A 13,731-nucleotide genomic window follows, 5' to 3' on the forward strand; every position below is an offset into this window, starting at 1 on the left:
TCAGATCTTCCTATCTAGGGTCATGTCCTCAGTGAGCTGTAACTGCTCCATGTCCCTCCTGATCACCTCTCTCCAGTATTTCTTCGGCCTACCCCTACCCCGCCTGAAACCATCCAAACCAAGCTTCTCCCACCTACGAACTGGGGCATCCGTGCCCCTCCTCATCACATGCCCGAACCATCTCAATCGGACTTCCCGCATCTTGTCCTCCACCGAAGCCACTCCAACCTTTTCTCGAATAGTCTCATTTCGAACTCTATCACCCCTATTAAGCCCACACATCCAACGCAACATCCGCATTTCCGCCACCTTCAATTTTTGAATGTAAGAGTTCTTGACTGGCCAACATTCCGCTCCATAAAACATGGCCGGCCGGACTGCCACCCTGTAGAATTTGCCTTTAAGCTTGGGCGGCACCTTCCTATCACACAACACCCTCGAGGCGAGCTTCCACTTCATCCATCCCGCTCCAATACGATGGGAGACATCCTCGTCAATCTCACCATTCCCCTGAATCATGGACCCCAGATACTTGAAACTATCCATCTTACACAACGTCTGGGAATCCAACCTTACTACCACCTCGTCTTCCTGCCTCACGTCATTAAACTTGCATTCCAAATATTCTGTCTTGCTCTTGCTCAACCTGAACCCTTTAGACTCAAGGGTCCGTCTCCACACCTCTAATTTATCATTCACACCCCCGCGTTTCATCAATCAAAACTACATCATCTACAAAAAGCATACATCAAGGCACCTCTCCTTGAATACGCCGCGTCAACACATCAATCACCAAAGCAAACAAAAACGAGCTAAGAGTGGAACCCTAATGCAACCTCGTCAAGACAGGAAAATGCTCTGAGTCTCCTCCAGTCCTCACCTGAGTCTTAGCTCCATTATACATGTCCTTGATTGCTCTAATATACGTCACTGGTACCTTACTCACCTCCAAGCATCTCCAAAGCACCTCCCTAGGGACTTTGTCGTACGCCTTCTCCAAGTCGATCACCATGTGCAGATCTCTTTTCCTTTCCCTATACTGTTCCACCAGTCCCTGCACCAGGTGAATTGCCTCCGTCGTCGAGCGTCCGGACATAAATCCAAACTGATTTTTCGAGATAGCCACTATCCTCCTCAACCTCAACTCGACTACTCTCTCCAAATCTTCATAGTTTGGCTCAATAACTTAATACCTCTATAGTTATTGCAACTCTGAATGTCACCCTTATTCTTATAAAGAGGGATCATAGTACTCTATCTCCAAGCCTCGGGCATTTTCACCGACTTGAAAATGCCGTTAAATAATTCAGTCAACCACCATAAGCCAGCCTCCCCAGAGAACTTCCAAAAATCCACAGGAATCTCATCAGGACCCGCCGCCTTACCCCTACGCATCCTGCGAATAGCCTCTCTGACCTCTTCTACCTTAAAACGTCTACAATAACTAAAATCACGACACTCCTCTGCGTGCTCCAGCTCCCCTAAAACAATAACTCTATCCCCTTCTTCATTTAATAACCTATCGAAGTACGACTGCCATTTCTTCTTAATGTGACCATCCTCGACCATTCTCCCCCTTAATGCATTTCACCTGATCGAGGTCACGACCCTTCCTCTCCCTAGCCTTAGCAAGCCCAAACAACCTTTTTTCCCCTACTTTCTCCTCTAACCCCGCATACAAGCTCTCGAACGCTGTCGTCTTAACCGCTGTGACTGCTAACTTAGCCTCCTTCCTAGCTATCTTGTACTCCTCCCTATTAGCCCGCTTCTCATTTTCATCCCTACTCTCACCCAACTTAGCATACGCCCTCTTCTTAGTCTCTACTTTCTTCCTAACTTCTTCATTCCACCACCAATTCCCCCGATGATAGCCGGCACAGCCCCTGGAAATACCCAACACCTCACTAGCAGTCTCCTTGATGCACCTAGCCGCCCTATCCCACATACCATCCACGTCCCCTCTGCACTCCCACACCCCCATTCCCGCCACCTTCTCCCCTATCTCCTTCACATTCGCCGGCGTAAGGCCGTCCCACTTAATTCTAGGTCTACCCTCCTCGCCCCTTCTCTTCTTATCTTTCTTAATACCTAAGTCCATCACCAAGAGCCTATGCTGGGTTGAAAGATTCTCACTCGGGATGACTTTACAGTCCTTACACAACACATGTTTTATACTGAAAATGTTAGACAAAATCACAAAGATTTTCATCTAAAACTTTGTCAACTTGATAAGTTTGTGTGGAATTCACTGCTGTGAATTGTATCTTGAAATATATATTGCATACAGTTCAGGGTGGTGCACCGGACTAATTGAGTCGTGCCTCTTCTCACAAGCAATATATCCATTTACTTTTCAGATGAATGAAGTTAACTGTAAGAAATACCACGAGATGCCTCCATGTACAAGACAGGTCACTGTAGTTATATGGCCATTTACATTTTTTCTTTTTTCTGAAAAGTAATACCTCCATTGACTAACTGTTGGATAAGAACTCCATATAGACCAACTCCCATCCCTGAACACAGAGAAAATGCATGCAGATCATTTCTTTATAAAGAAAGGAAGCAGACCTGTAATAAGGGAAGGGAAGCAGTGGTTCTTTTTGCTTGGGCATTTTTCAAGAAGTGTGATTCATCTGCAATAACAACCTGAATAAACAAAATCATCACGGATAACAATCATTAAGTAGCATGAAAATGCAACCATTAGAGGACATCCAACACAAAGAACTTACTTAAACACAATAATCAAGAGCTTAGATAAGTATCAACATCCAAACATAGAATTCAAGAAACAGTACAGTACCAGTAAGCCTCTTGTATTTTCTATCTGTTAAGAGAATGGATGCAAGGTCTAATTCAATCTCAAAAGCTAGAACATGAGGGGGAGGATTGACCAGGACCATATAAGGAAACAATAAGCCATTTCCTCTATCAATAAGGGATGCTTAACACTATCATTCTTCTCCTAATTGTCTTTTTTGATAGCTCAAAAAAATTTAAAACTAGTCAATACAAAGGTATAAAAGCAGCACATGAAAGTGAACCAAGTGTTGTCACTGAAGAAAATGAAAGTGTATCCAAGCAAATAAAAAATTGAACAAAATTCATAACAGAAAGGTTCTTTGATTTCCTGGACAAGATTATACAGGCCATCAGAAACGCATCTGTCATTTCCTCTAAGTAGTCCATCCATCATAACGAGGAGCCACCTCAAATAAAATTCATCAAGCCTTGTCTCAGTAAAATAAACTGGCAATTTATGTCCACTGCATTGCAATCGTTATATGACAAAAGGGTATCCAAGCACATAAGAATGGAACAAAATTCAGATAACTCAATGGTCCCTTCAGTTTCCTGTCTTGTTATATCACACACAACAAATAGACAAACACATATGTAGATCCATCATTAAGTGACGCATCTAGGTTTATCAAAAGATAAGTTGCTAAGGATTCAGATTGTTCAGGTATTAGAAGATTGAATACAGCTGATGCCAAACCTTGTATATAATGTACTGCAGTTACCTTAAATGTTGATGCCATAAGTTGATCTTGCAGCTTAGGGACAATGTCATATGATACTATGTTAAACAGGCCATCAAGATGAATGGACTTCTTAGTGTTTGAAGGAACTATTTTAAATCCTCCCTTATTTGAACCGCTGCATTGAGATAAAACTACCTGTATAAGACAGAAAAAAATTAATTATCAGGGAACTTGAAATGCAAGTTGCTTGTAACATTACAGTGAATGCACTTCTAGTGGCATTAGCTCTTTCAGGTTCCAGTGCATACTAACCCAGTGAATGAATAGTAACAAAAACCTTCTCATAATCTACTCAAAGTAGGCTGGGTAACAAGATGGGATTTTGGAGATGATGAGGGCAAAGTGGTCCATTAGAAACTTTTGCACCACGAAACATCAAAATATTGCCCGTTAGAAGTTAGTTTTCTTACATCTATAACATTGTGTAGACAAAGAAGATAGGGTGCGACGTGTTTTTTAGAGGGAAAACGGTATTTTCAAATTTGTAGAATGAACTTAAAAGTCTAGAAGGCAGCTACAGCTCAAAGAGATTTGTTAAATAAAAAGATTGCTCATAATACCAAACGAAGAAAGCATCTATGTCAATCATCTAGTAAGTAGGGACCTGATGTGAGCACCAGAAAGAAACTAAAACTATGAGAGGTTGTTCCTCAACTTCGAGTATAGAATGTCATTCTCAACCCCTTCAAACACTCTCCTAGTCTTTTCTTTCCAAATCAGCTACATAAGGGCCTAAGGAGAAACAAGTGGCTAGGCATGAAGCATTAAGCCCACTGCCAATATGCGGAGGCAACTAAGGTGTGTACTAGAGAATGCTTTTATACCATGTGGAAAAGCTGAAGGGTAAAAAGAATGACGAGAACAAATTTTGTGTTCTGTAAAACTTGATTTCATGAATACAAAGAAATATTCATTTTTTTTATAGCAGAAACACAAAAAAATGAAACCATATTAATTAGGTTGACCAACACTATTTTTTAAAACTTGTACCTTGTTTCCGTCCTTGACTTTCAGTTATCGTTAACCTTTTGTGTTATTTTTCTTCATTTTTTAGTTATTACAACATCTCCATAATTTATCTATCAATTTACCATATCTGACGAAAGTTTCAACATTTAAAACATGAGAACACAAAATTCTAATATTTTTACATCCTTAATTATTCACCACAGTATGAATTACCGGAAAACTCGCTCAATGTACTATCTATACTACCAAAGTATATTAATTTTATTATTAAGGGAACATCTTAGAAAGTGGAAACTAAGAAGGGGGCGTATGCTAAGTTGGTTGAGAGTAAGGATGAAGAAGAGAAACGGGTAAATAGGGAGGAGTACAAGTTAGCTAGGAAGGAGGCTAAGTTAGCAGTTACGGCTGCTAAGACGGCAGCGTTTGAGAGCTTGTATGCGGGGTTAGAAGAGAAAGGAAGGGAAAAGAGGTTGTTTAGGCTTGCTAAGGCTAGGGAGAGAAAGGGTCGTGACCTCGACCAAGTGAAGCACATTAAGGGGGAGGATGGTAGAGTGTTGGTGGATGACGGTCACAATCACATTAAGAAAAGATGGCAGTCGTATTTTCATAGGCTTTTGAATGATGAAAGGGATAGAGTTATTGTGTTAGGAGAGCTAGAGCACTCAGAGGAGTGTCATGATTTTAGTTATTGTAGACGTTTTAAGGTGGAAGAGGTCAGAGAGGCTAGGGCGACGGGGCCTAATGAGATTCCTGTGGATTTTTGGAAGTTTTCTGGCGAGGCTGGTTTAAGGTGGTTGACTGAATTGTTTAACGGCATTTTCAAGACAGAGAAAATGCTCGAGGCTTGGAGATGGAGTACTATGATCCCTCTATACATGAACAAGGGTGACATTCAGAGTTGCAACAACTATAGGAGTATTAAGTTATTGAGTCACACTATGAAGATTTGAGAGAGAGTGGTCGAGTTGAAGTTGAGGAGGACAGTGTCTATTTCGGAGAACCAATTTGGATTTATGCCCGGGCACTCAACGACGGAGGCAATTCACCTGGTGCAGAGGCTGGTGGAACAATATAGGGAAAGGAAGAAGGATCTGCACATGGTGTTTATCGACTTGGAGAAGGCGTACGACAAAGTCCCTAGGGAGGTTCTTTGGAGATGCTTGGAGGTGAGTGGGGTCCGATGGCTATATCAGAGTAATCAAGGACATGTACGATGGAGCTAAGACCCGGGTGAGGACGGAGGGAGGAGATTCAGAGCATTTTCCTATCTTGACAGGGTTGCATCAGGGATCTACTCTTAGCCGTTTTTGTTTGCTTTAGTGATGGATGTGTTGACGCGGCGTATTCAAGGAAAGGTACCTTGGTGTATGTTTTTTGCAGATGATGTAGTTTTGATTGATGAAACGCGGGGGGTGTGAATGATAAATTAGAAGTGTGGAAACAAACCCTTGAGTCTAAAGGGTTCAAGTTGAGAAGGAGCAAGACAGAATATTTGGAATGCAAGTTTAATAACTTGAGGTAGGAGAATGAGGAGGTAGTAAGGTTGGATTCCCAAATTGTGTGTAAGAGGGATAGTTTCAAGTATCTCGGGTCCATGATTCAGGGGAATGGTGAGATTGACGAGGATGTCTCCCACCATATTAGGGCGGGATGGATGAAGTGGAAGCTCGCCTCGGGGATGTTGTGTGGTAAATTCTACAGGGTGGTAGTCCGTCCGGCCATATTGTATGGAGCGGAGTGTTGGCTAGTCAAGAACTCCCACATTCAAAAATTGAAGGTGGCGGAAAAGTGGATGTTGCGTTGGATGTGTGGGCTTACTAAGGGCGATAGAGTTCAGAATGAGACTATCCGGGAGAAGGTTGGAGTGGCTTCGGTGGAGGACAAGATGTGGAAAGTCCGATTGAGATGGTTCGGACACGTGATGAGAAGGGGCACGGACGCCCCGGTTCGTAGGTGTGAGAGGCTAGCTTTGGATGGTTTCAGGTGGGGTAGGGGTAGGCTGAAGAAATACTGGAGAGAGGTGATTAGGCGGGACATGGAGCAATTACAGCTTACTGAGGACATGACCCTAGATAGGAAGATCTGGAGGATGCGAATTAGGATAGAAGGCTAGTGTCAGTTTGGGTCGTTAGTGTACGGTATTACTTGGTAGATGTATTATTCTTTTTACGCCATCTTGTTTCATGCTTTATTACGAATTTGTTTACTATTCTTTGTTTACTATTCCTTGTAGGTGTTGTATTTATGTTATGTCATCTTGTTTCATGCTTTATTACGGATTTGTTTATTATTCCTTGTCTTGAGCCGGGGGTCTATCGGAAACAACCTTTCTACTTCTCCGGAGGTAGTGGTATGGACAGCGTACATCTTACCCTTCCCAGACCGCACTATGTGGGAATACACTGGGTTTGTTGTTGTTGTTGTTGTATTAAGGGAACATCTTCTTTCCTTGTATAACGACATAAATATGAAATTTTTACATGAAATGAAATTGAGGATACCCAGGAATTCAAGTGAATTCTTTCATGAAAAACCAAGAGTGTATTGAGCTATTGAAGTACATCTAAATTGAGTTGTAAAGACAAATGCAGGCAACATGATACTATATTTATTGGTGAAAATCACTATATTTAGATGTCAAGATCATTGATAATTCTAAAACACCAAACAACTCACTCCATCTTCACTAGAATAGGAAAAAAGTATCGAACCATACAAGTATTTCACATGATGGGATGTCCATCCACTGTTGAATCATCTGCATTAAAGTACCATAGACAGTGAGAATAAGGGGAAAATACTGATAATTTACAAATATTAACATGACTTACAGAAGCCCAGTGAAGCCGTAAGGCTGATGGAGCAAGAACAAGAACTGGCCATGATTCACGGACACATGAAACCACAGCGATAGCCTGCAATGTAAGAAGAAATTCAGCATGTACGATATATAAATATAGGGTAACCAAAGATGCATGTCTAAGAAAATTATGATTATAGGAACTTGATTATAAATATGTCACACTTTTGGTCACATAAATGTGCAGCAGTTATGGATTGAGGTATATAAACACCACAACAACAAGATAACCAGTGACCATGCTATATAAACACATGCTAGCTGAAAATCAAAACCATCTATGCCAAATATAGTTAGAGATTTGAGAAAAACAAAATAACCACTTCTGGCAAGGCATACTTAGGTAAGTGATAACCAACTGCCTATCAACAATGACACTCAAAATCTTGATTCAGCTTAAGCTCATAGTTTGTAGGGGGAAAACGAAGATCTCACAAAGTAATATGCGTTGTAATGCAAGAACATCAGTCTGATCATTCATTAACGATTTAAGACAGAAGATAAAAGAAACCACAGAAATAGGTCTGGTCATCACTCGTTACGAATTTACGAGAGAAAATAGATAATTTAAAACAGGGAAAACATATAGAATCAGTGATGGATGGCTGTGCTTTGGAGTACTTGGACAATTAATAACTCAACAAGCTATCAAGCTAGAATTTAGAACCTAAACTAGGACATCATAGGAAAAACAATTCCATATCAAAAATAGTGAAAGGCTGCAACCAGAATGAATAACCAATTAAATTATCACGAACCTAATAGAGTGAAATAGCATCATGTAGCAGGTAAATGATTCTAAACTAATATTCATTTTGACATAGTTTTAGCCACAACCTGAAGAGTCTTTCCAAGTCCCATCTCATCCGCCAAGAGGATACGTCCTCCATGATGTAATGCAAATCTAAATAGGAAAATGTTATCTTCCCTTTTCTAGTCAAAAAACAAAGAACAATGTGCCCTTTCTCTAGGTCGTATTGACTAATAAAGGGAAAAGCTCAAAAACATTAAAAGAGTTGTACAACATACCTAACCCCTTCACGTTGAAAAGGCAAAAGCTTTGATTCAATACTATTTGGAATAAATTCATAATGATCTGGTAAAAGGAGGAATTGAATCAGCATATTAAGCTAGACGAACTGACCTTTTATACAAAACAAATATTTTAGCGATATATAAAAGTAGGTATTCGAGGATAAGATACCCTTCTATCAAATTCTAGGAAACAAGAGTGTTATCAGAAAATACCCTAACATGACCCTTCCAATATGAATTGTATAAGATCTACTAAAGATGTTTATGAAAGTTTAAGAATAATCCACTTGTTGCCTTCAGAGTTTGACTGGTAAAGTTGTTGCCATGTAACCAGGAGGTCACGGGTTCAAGCCTTGGAAACAGCCTCTGGCAGAAATGCAAGGTAAGGCTGCGTACGATACACCCTTGTGGTGGGGTCCTTCCCCGAACACCGCGCATAGCAATAGCTTTAGTACACCGGGCTGCCCTTTTTTTTGCCTTCAGAGTTTGATTAGATATTCAGATTCTTTCACATGAAATCATGGTTATATGTGCCGAGTCAATTCTCACTCTCTTGAGTCTACATTGAAGTTCACTTGTAAACCCAGAAATCAGCTTATACGTGCAGAAGCGAATTGAGTTAAAAACTGACTTAAATGGATTGGCTACAGGCTTCCAAAGGTGCTTAAAGATCTAGATAAACTCCACCATTGCCTTTAAGGTTTTGGATTGGATGCTCAAATTCTTTTTCAATATCTACCATGAGAAGTGAATGTCTAATAGGTATTGACAGCAATACATTAAGCAAACCAACATCGAATACATGGGCTAAAATGACACAAGAATCGAGCCAGCTGTTCGACATGTGCATTGTCTAATTCTAGAATTTACTCTCCCGATCCTGATCAGCAATCTCAAAGCAAGCGCTCGAAGAAAAATCGTGCAATAAAAATCTAGCCCATTTCTGTTAATCCTTTGCTGATCTGTTCTATGATAAGCCATCGCAACCTTCATGGTAGTTAGCAAAGTAGCAGTTATAGACTTACCTTGAAGGTCAGGCATTGCAGAAGCAGCAGCAATGGCACGTTGCACCAGAGGATCTAAATTCTCCAACTTAAATATGAAAAGATGAACCAACATTAGCTTAATTGAATGGAGCCAAAGCAGATCCTAGATATTTTAGATCCAGCTTCTACGAGAAGAAACATATGCACAAGGTCCGCCAAAGCTAACTCCTAATAGTTTTGTAGTCCCATCTGAAGTGAACTTTAATTTGTGGAGGCCAAAATGATTTGAAACTCCTCACCTCCAGATTGGAGCCCGAAATTTCATGAAGAACTTTTTCTGCTACAGACAATGATGACAAAGGGAACATCCACAACCTGCAACATTATAGAGGCACTCACTGCATTGGAATTTCGAAATCATGCCTGCGAAACATGATTTAAGATTCCTGGCCAACCCACAATCTAACATGGATAACACAGCGGAGTCAAAAACAAAAGAAAAAATGTCATTCCGTAAGAATGGAGCGATTCCAGAGATGGGAGAGTAGTACTGCCCAGAATACAAATATTCTTTATCTTTTCCTCATTTTTTTTATGATACAGATTATTAATATACTTGACATCCACAATAAGGCAGTTTAAAGTCACAAGAGAAAAGAATATAATGAAAATGTATCTGATATAAGTTTGTGTACTTGCGTGAAATCACAGAAAACATGACGCTTTTGTTTCTTTTAGTCTTCAAGTTTCCGTATCTCCTCTTTTTCAGGATTGGACTTGTTTTTCTGAGCCTAGCTAGTTTGGGATTGAACTAGTATTGTTGTTGGCATTTGTGTATATGTGGGAGTATTGCATAGCAGAAGTTCCATTGCCTGCCTAAACCTATTTGAAAGGAAAAGGAAGACTAGGGGTGGAGGGAAGCATAACAAAGAAAAAGACAAGAATACCTCTCTTTTGCACTCCAACTAGCTTTAGGGATTTTACGGAAAGCATCAACAAGTATCTGGTAGAAAATAAGGAGCACATTATTTCAAAAATCCAAAAAGAGAATCTTTATCAAACATAACGCATGCAGGCCAATAGCTACCTGGTCATATGAAAACTTTGCTGCAATATTTCCACTTGCATGGAGGAAAAATTTAACAGAGCGCTTTTCAGTTAGCTGTTTCATGTGATTGTCACTATGAAGCCCAATATTTCCACCAGAGCTTTTCCCTTTGTTTATTTGTCAGCGGGGTTTTGAGGACAGGCAGACAGAAGTCAGGAAGATTGGAAATCAGATGTAAGCACCTTAACATGGGAAGAAACTCACCAGAGACCTTATCTTCCCCTGATGAAGGCCTTATTAAAGGTGCAGAAGATAACACGTCATCCTGCAAAAAAAGGGAGTATTGAAAGAACCCAATAAGCTAATGATTTAGTTACTGACCAGAAAGAGCCTAATAATTTAGCTCAAGGTGCACCAGCACATATATACAGTTACATAACATGGATGTCAAAGTAGCTAATTCTTCAAAGATGCATGAAAAACAAACTAAAACATGCAACATCCGTAACCTAATGTGTCAAACAATCTATGCAATCAATCTAAAACCTTAAGAATGTAGGTGGAATAACAATATACCCAGTATATCCCGACAAAGTGGGGTCATTATAAGTTGCTCGGACTCTCCAAAAAAGTTACAGCACCCGTGTCGGATCCTTCAAAAATGCACTACTTTTGAAGGATCCAGCACACCCAATAACATTTTTGAAGAGTCCGAGCAACATAACGTGATCGGAGGGCAAGTGAATGCACTACGCAGTCCATACCACTATCTCAGAGAGGTGAAATAGAGAGGTTATTTCTCATAGACCCCCGGCTCAAGACAAAAACAGTCAACAAAAAATAGTACCAGGAATAAGAAACAATAAGGGGTCGTTTGGTTGGAAAAGAGTTATCCCGGGATAATTAATTCCGGGATTAGTTATCCCACCATGTATATGGGATAACTTATCCCATTACTATGGTGTAAATGCCGGTACTAACAACTACCTCACACCAAACCAGGGATAAAATAGTCCTTCATTTTATCCCGCAAACTATTTATCCCCCAAGTATTAACACACCAAATATAATAACATAAACAAGACTCTCTCACTAAGTAATACGACAAACAATAACACACTCTGAAACAAGACTCGCACTATGACCACTAGCACTGATAACAAAACAAAGTCCCCCTAGGCCTTACCTACTAGCAACAATGCACTCCTTCCTCTGCATCTTCCTATCTAGTCTGATGTCCTCGGTATACGCTATTGGAGCAACAATACTTCCTATCTAAGGTCATGTCCTCGGTATAAGCTATTGGAGCAACACTACTCCCTATCTAGGATAATGTATTCAGTATAAGCTACTGGCGAAATACTACTTTAGATACGCTCCTGGAGCAATACTACTTCCTATCTAGGATCATGTCCTCATTATACGCTACTGGAGCAATACTACTTCATATCTAGGGTCATGTCCTCGGTATAAGCTATTGGAGCAATACTACTCCCTCTCTAGGGTCATGTCCTCGGTAGTAGCTAGGTATAAGCTACTGGAGCAATACTACTTCCCATCTAGTCTCATGTCCTCGCTATACGCTACTGGAGCAATACTACTTCCTATCTAGGGACATGTCCTCGGTATGCGCTACTAGAGCAATACTACTTCCTATCTAGTGTCATGTCCTCAGTATAAGCTACTGGAGCAATACTACTCCCTATCTAGTGTCATGTCCTCGGTATAAGCTACCGGAGCAATACTACTTCCCATCTAGTCTCATATCCTCGGTATAAGCTACTGGAGCAATACTACTTCCCATCTAGTCTCATGTCCTCGGTATACGCTACTGGAGCAATACTACTTCCTATTTAGTCTCATGTCCTCGGTATAAGCTACTGGAGCAATACTACTTCCTATCCAGGGTCATGTCCTCGGTATAAGCTACTGGAGCAATACTACTCCCTATCTTGTCATGTCCTCGGTATAAGCTACTAAAGCAATACTACTTCCTATCTAGTGTCATCTCCTCGGAATAAATTACTGGAGCAAAACTTGTGTAGATATATACAAAATACGAAATGGGTATGACCAAAAAATGTAATAGAAAATAAAACCGACCCGTTTATTTGATTGGGAACAAGAAGATGATGAATTTCGTCCAGCAATTTGTCTAATTGCATCTCTTTCAAGTTTGTCCAATTCCTCTGCACTCAATTCCCAATCATCAAAATCCATAATCTTCTTCTTCTTCCCCTTTTTCGCTCCTTCTACTTCTCCAGTTTTGATTTTCGAATTCAAAAAAAAAATTGCTGCCGCCTACTGGATGTTTTCAAAAGTTTGGGGGTTTATAAAGTAGGTATTCTTCTGTAGAACTTTTTACGAAATTACCCCCTTTAGTTTGAGGGTATGTGTAATTTTATCCTTGAAGTATTAGTCTGAGCATTTGTTGTTCTTAAAATTGAGCATGTATGATCCACTTTAGTTTAATGGCCAATGAAATGCACAAATTAATAATGGTGGATACATAATCGAGAATTAACATAAATATGCCCCTTAATTTATCATATTTATATAAATTTTCACCCTCGTGAAGTAATTATAAAAATCTCAACTAATTGCTTATCTTCGTTGAATGTATTGGAAGCTAACTATGTATCTCAACAGACCCACAGCAACAACAACATACCCAGTGTATTTCCATCAAGTGGCGTATGGGGAGGGTAAAGTGTACGCAGTCCATCCCACTACCTCAGCTAAAGTAGAGAGGTTGTTTGTGATAGATCCCCGGCTCAGGACAAATAACAATATAATAAATAAAAAACATAAAAGCATGCAACAACAAGGGATATCACGTCGCTAGATAGTAAAGGATAATAACAGAAACGCGACATGCACAAGGTAATAGGGGTCGTTTGGTTGGGAAATTGTTATCCCGGGATAACTAATACCGGGATTAGTTATCCCTTGATTACCCGGGATAACTTATCCCACAATGTATATGGGATAAGTTATCCCATCACTAAGGGAAAAATGATGGGATAAGTTATCCCGGGTTGGATTAATCCTTCCAACCAAACAAGGGATTAAGTGATCTTTTATTTTATCCCGGGATAACTTATCCTTTGGATTTTTTATACCTCAAACCAAACGACCCCTAAAATATCTATTCGAAAAACATAGGTATCACCAAAACACCACGGGCGTACTCCTACACACTAAACCTCTACCCTAATCCGCGTCATCAATACCTTCCTATCAAGGTTCATGTCTTCTGTAAGCTGTAACTGATCCATGTCATGT

General features: G+C 40.1%; 1 protein-coding gene across 3 annotated transcripts in view; it reads right to left on the reverse strand.

The window, feature by feature from the left end:
* The window catches only part of LOC107851270 (SWI/SNF-related matrix-associated actin-dependent regulator of chromatin subfamily A-like protein 1), an 18,435-nt gene extending 5,693 nt beyond the window's left edge, over positions 1 to 12,742 (reverse strand). For 2 of the 3 annotated variants that reach the window (XM_016696222.2, XM_016696224.2), the window contains exons 1-12: positions 12,550 to 12,742; positions 10,711 to 10,771; positions 10,486 to 10,613; positions 10,346 to 10,401; positions 9,698 to 9,773; positions 9,438 to 9,504; positions 8,407 to 8,473; positions 8,215 to 8,281; positions 7,349 to 7,432; positions 7,234 to 7,275; positions 3,528 to 3,683; positions 2,572 to 2,649 (exon numbers count right to left, since the gene is read on the reverse strand). In XM_016696222.2, coding sequence (XP_016551708.1) covers positions 2,572 to 2,649; positions 3,528 to 3,683; positions 7,234 to 7,275; positions 7,349 to 7,432; positions 8,215 to 8,281; positions 8,407 to 8,473; positions 9,438 to 9,504; positions 9,698 to 9,773; positions 10,346 to 10,401; positions 10,486 to 10,613; positions 10,711 to 10,771; positions 12,550 to 12,666 — 999 coding nt within the window. In that variant the 5' untranslated portion in view covers positions 12,667 to 12,742. Of the gene's footprint in view, positions 1 to 2,571; positions 2,650 to 3,527; positions 3,684 to 7,233; positions 7,276 to 7,348; positions 7,433 to 8,214; positions 8,282 to 8,406; positions 8,474 to 9,437; positions 9,505 to 9,697; positions 9,774 to 10,345; positions 10,402 to 10,485; positions 10,614 to 10,710; positions 10,772 to 12,549 lie in introns of those variants that run through there. The other variant, XM_016696223.2, reaches the window with a different exon arrangement.
* Positions 12,743 to 13,731: the final 989 nt, after the last annotated feature.

Source organism: Capsicum annuum, chromosome 12 (assembly GCF_002878395.1).
Source record: "Capsicum annuum cultivar UCD-10X-F1 chromosome 12, UCD10Xv1.1, whole genome shotgun sequence".
In the NCBI taxonomy this organism is placed as follows: domain Eukaryota; kingdom Viridiplantae; phylum Streptophyta; class Magnoliopsida; order Solanales; family Solanaceae; genus Capsicum; species Capsicum annuum.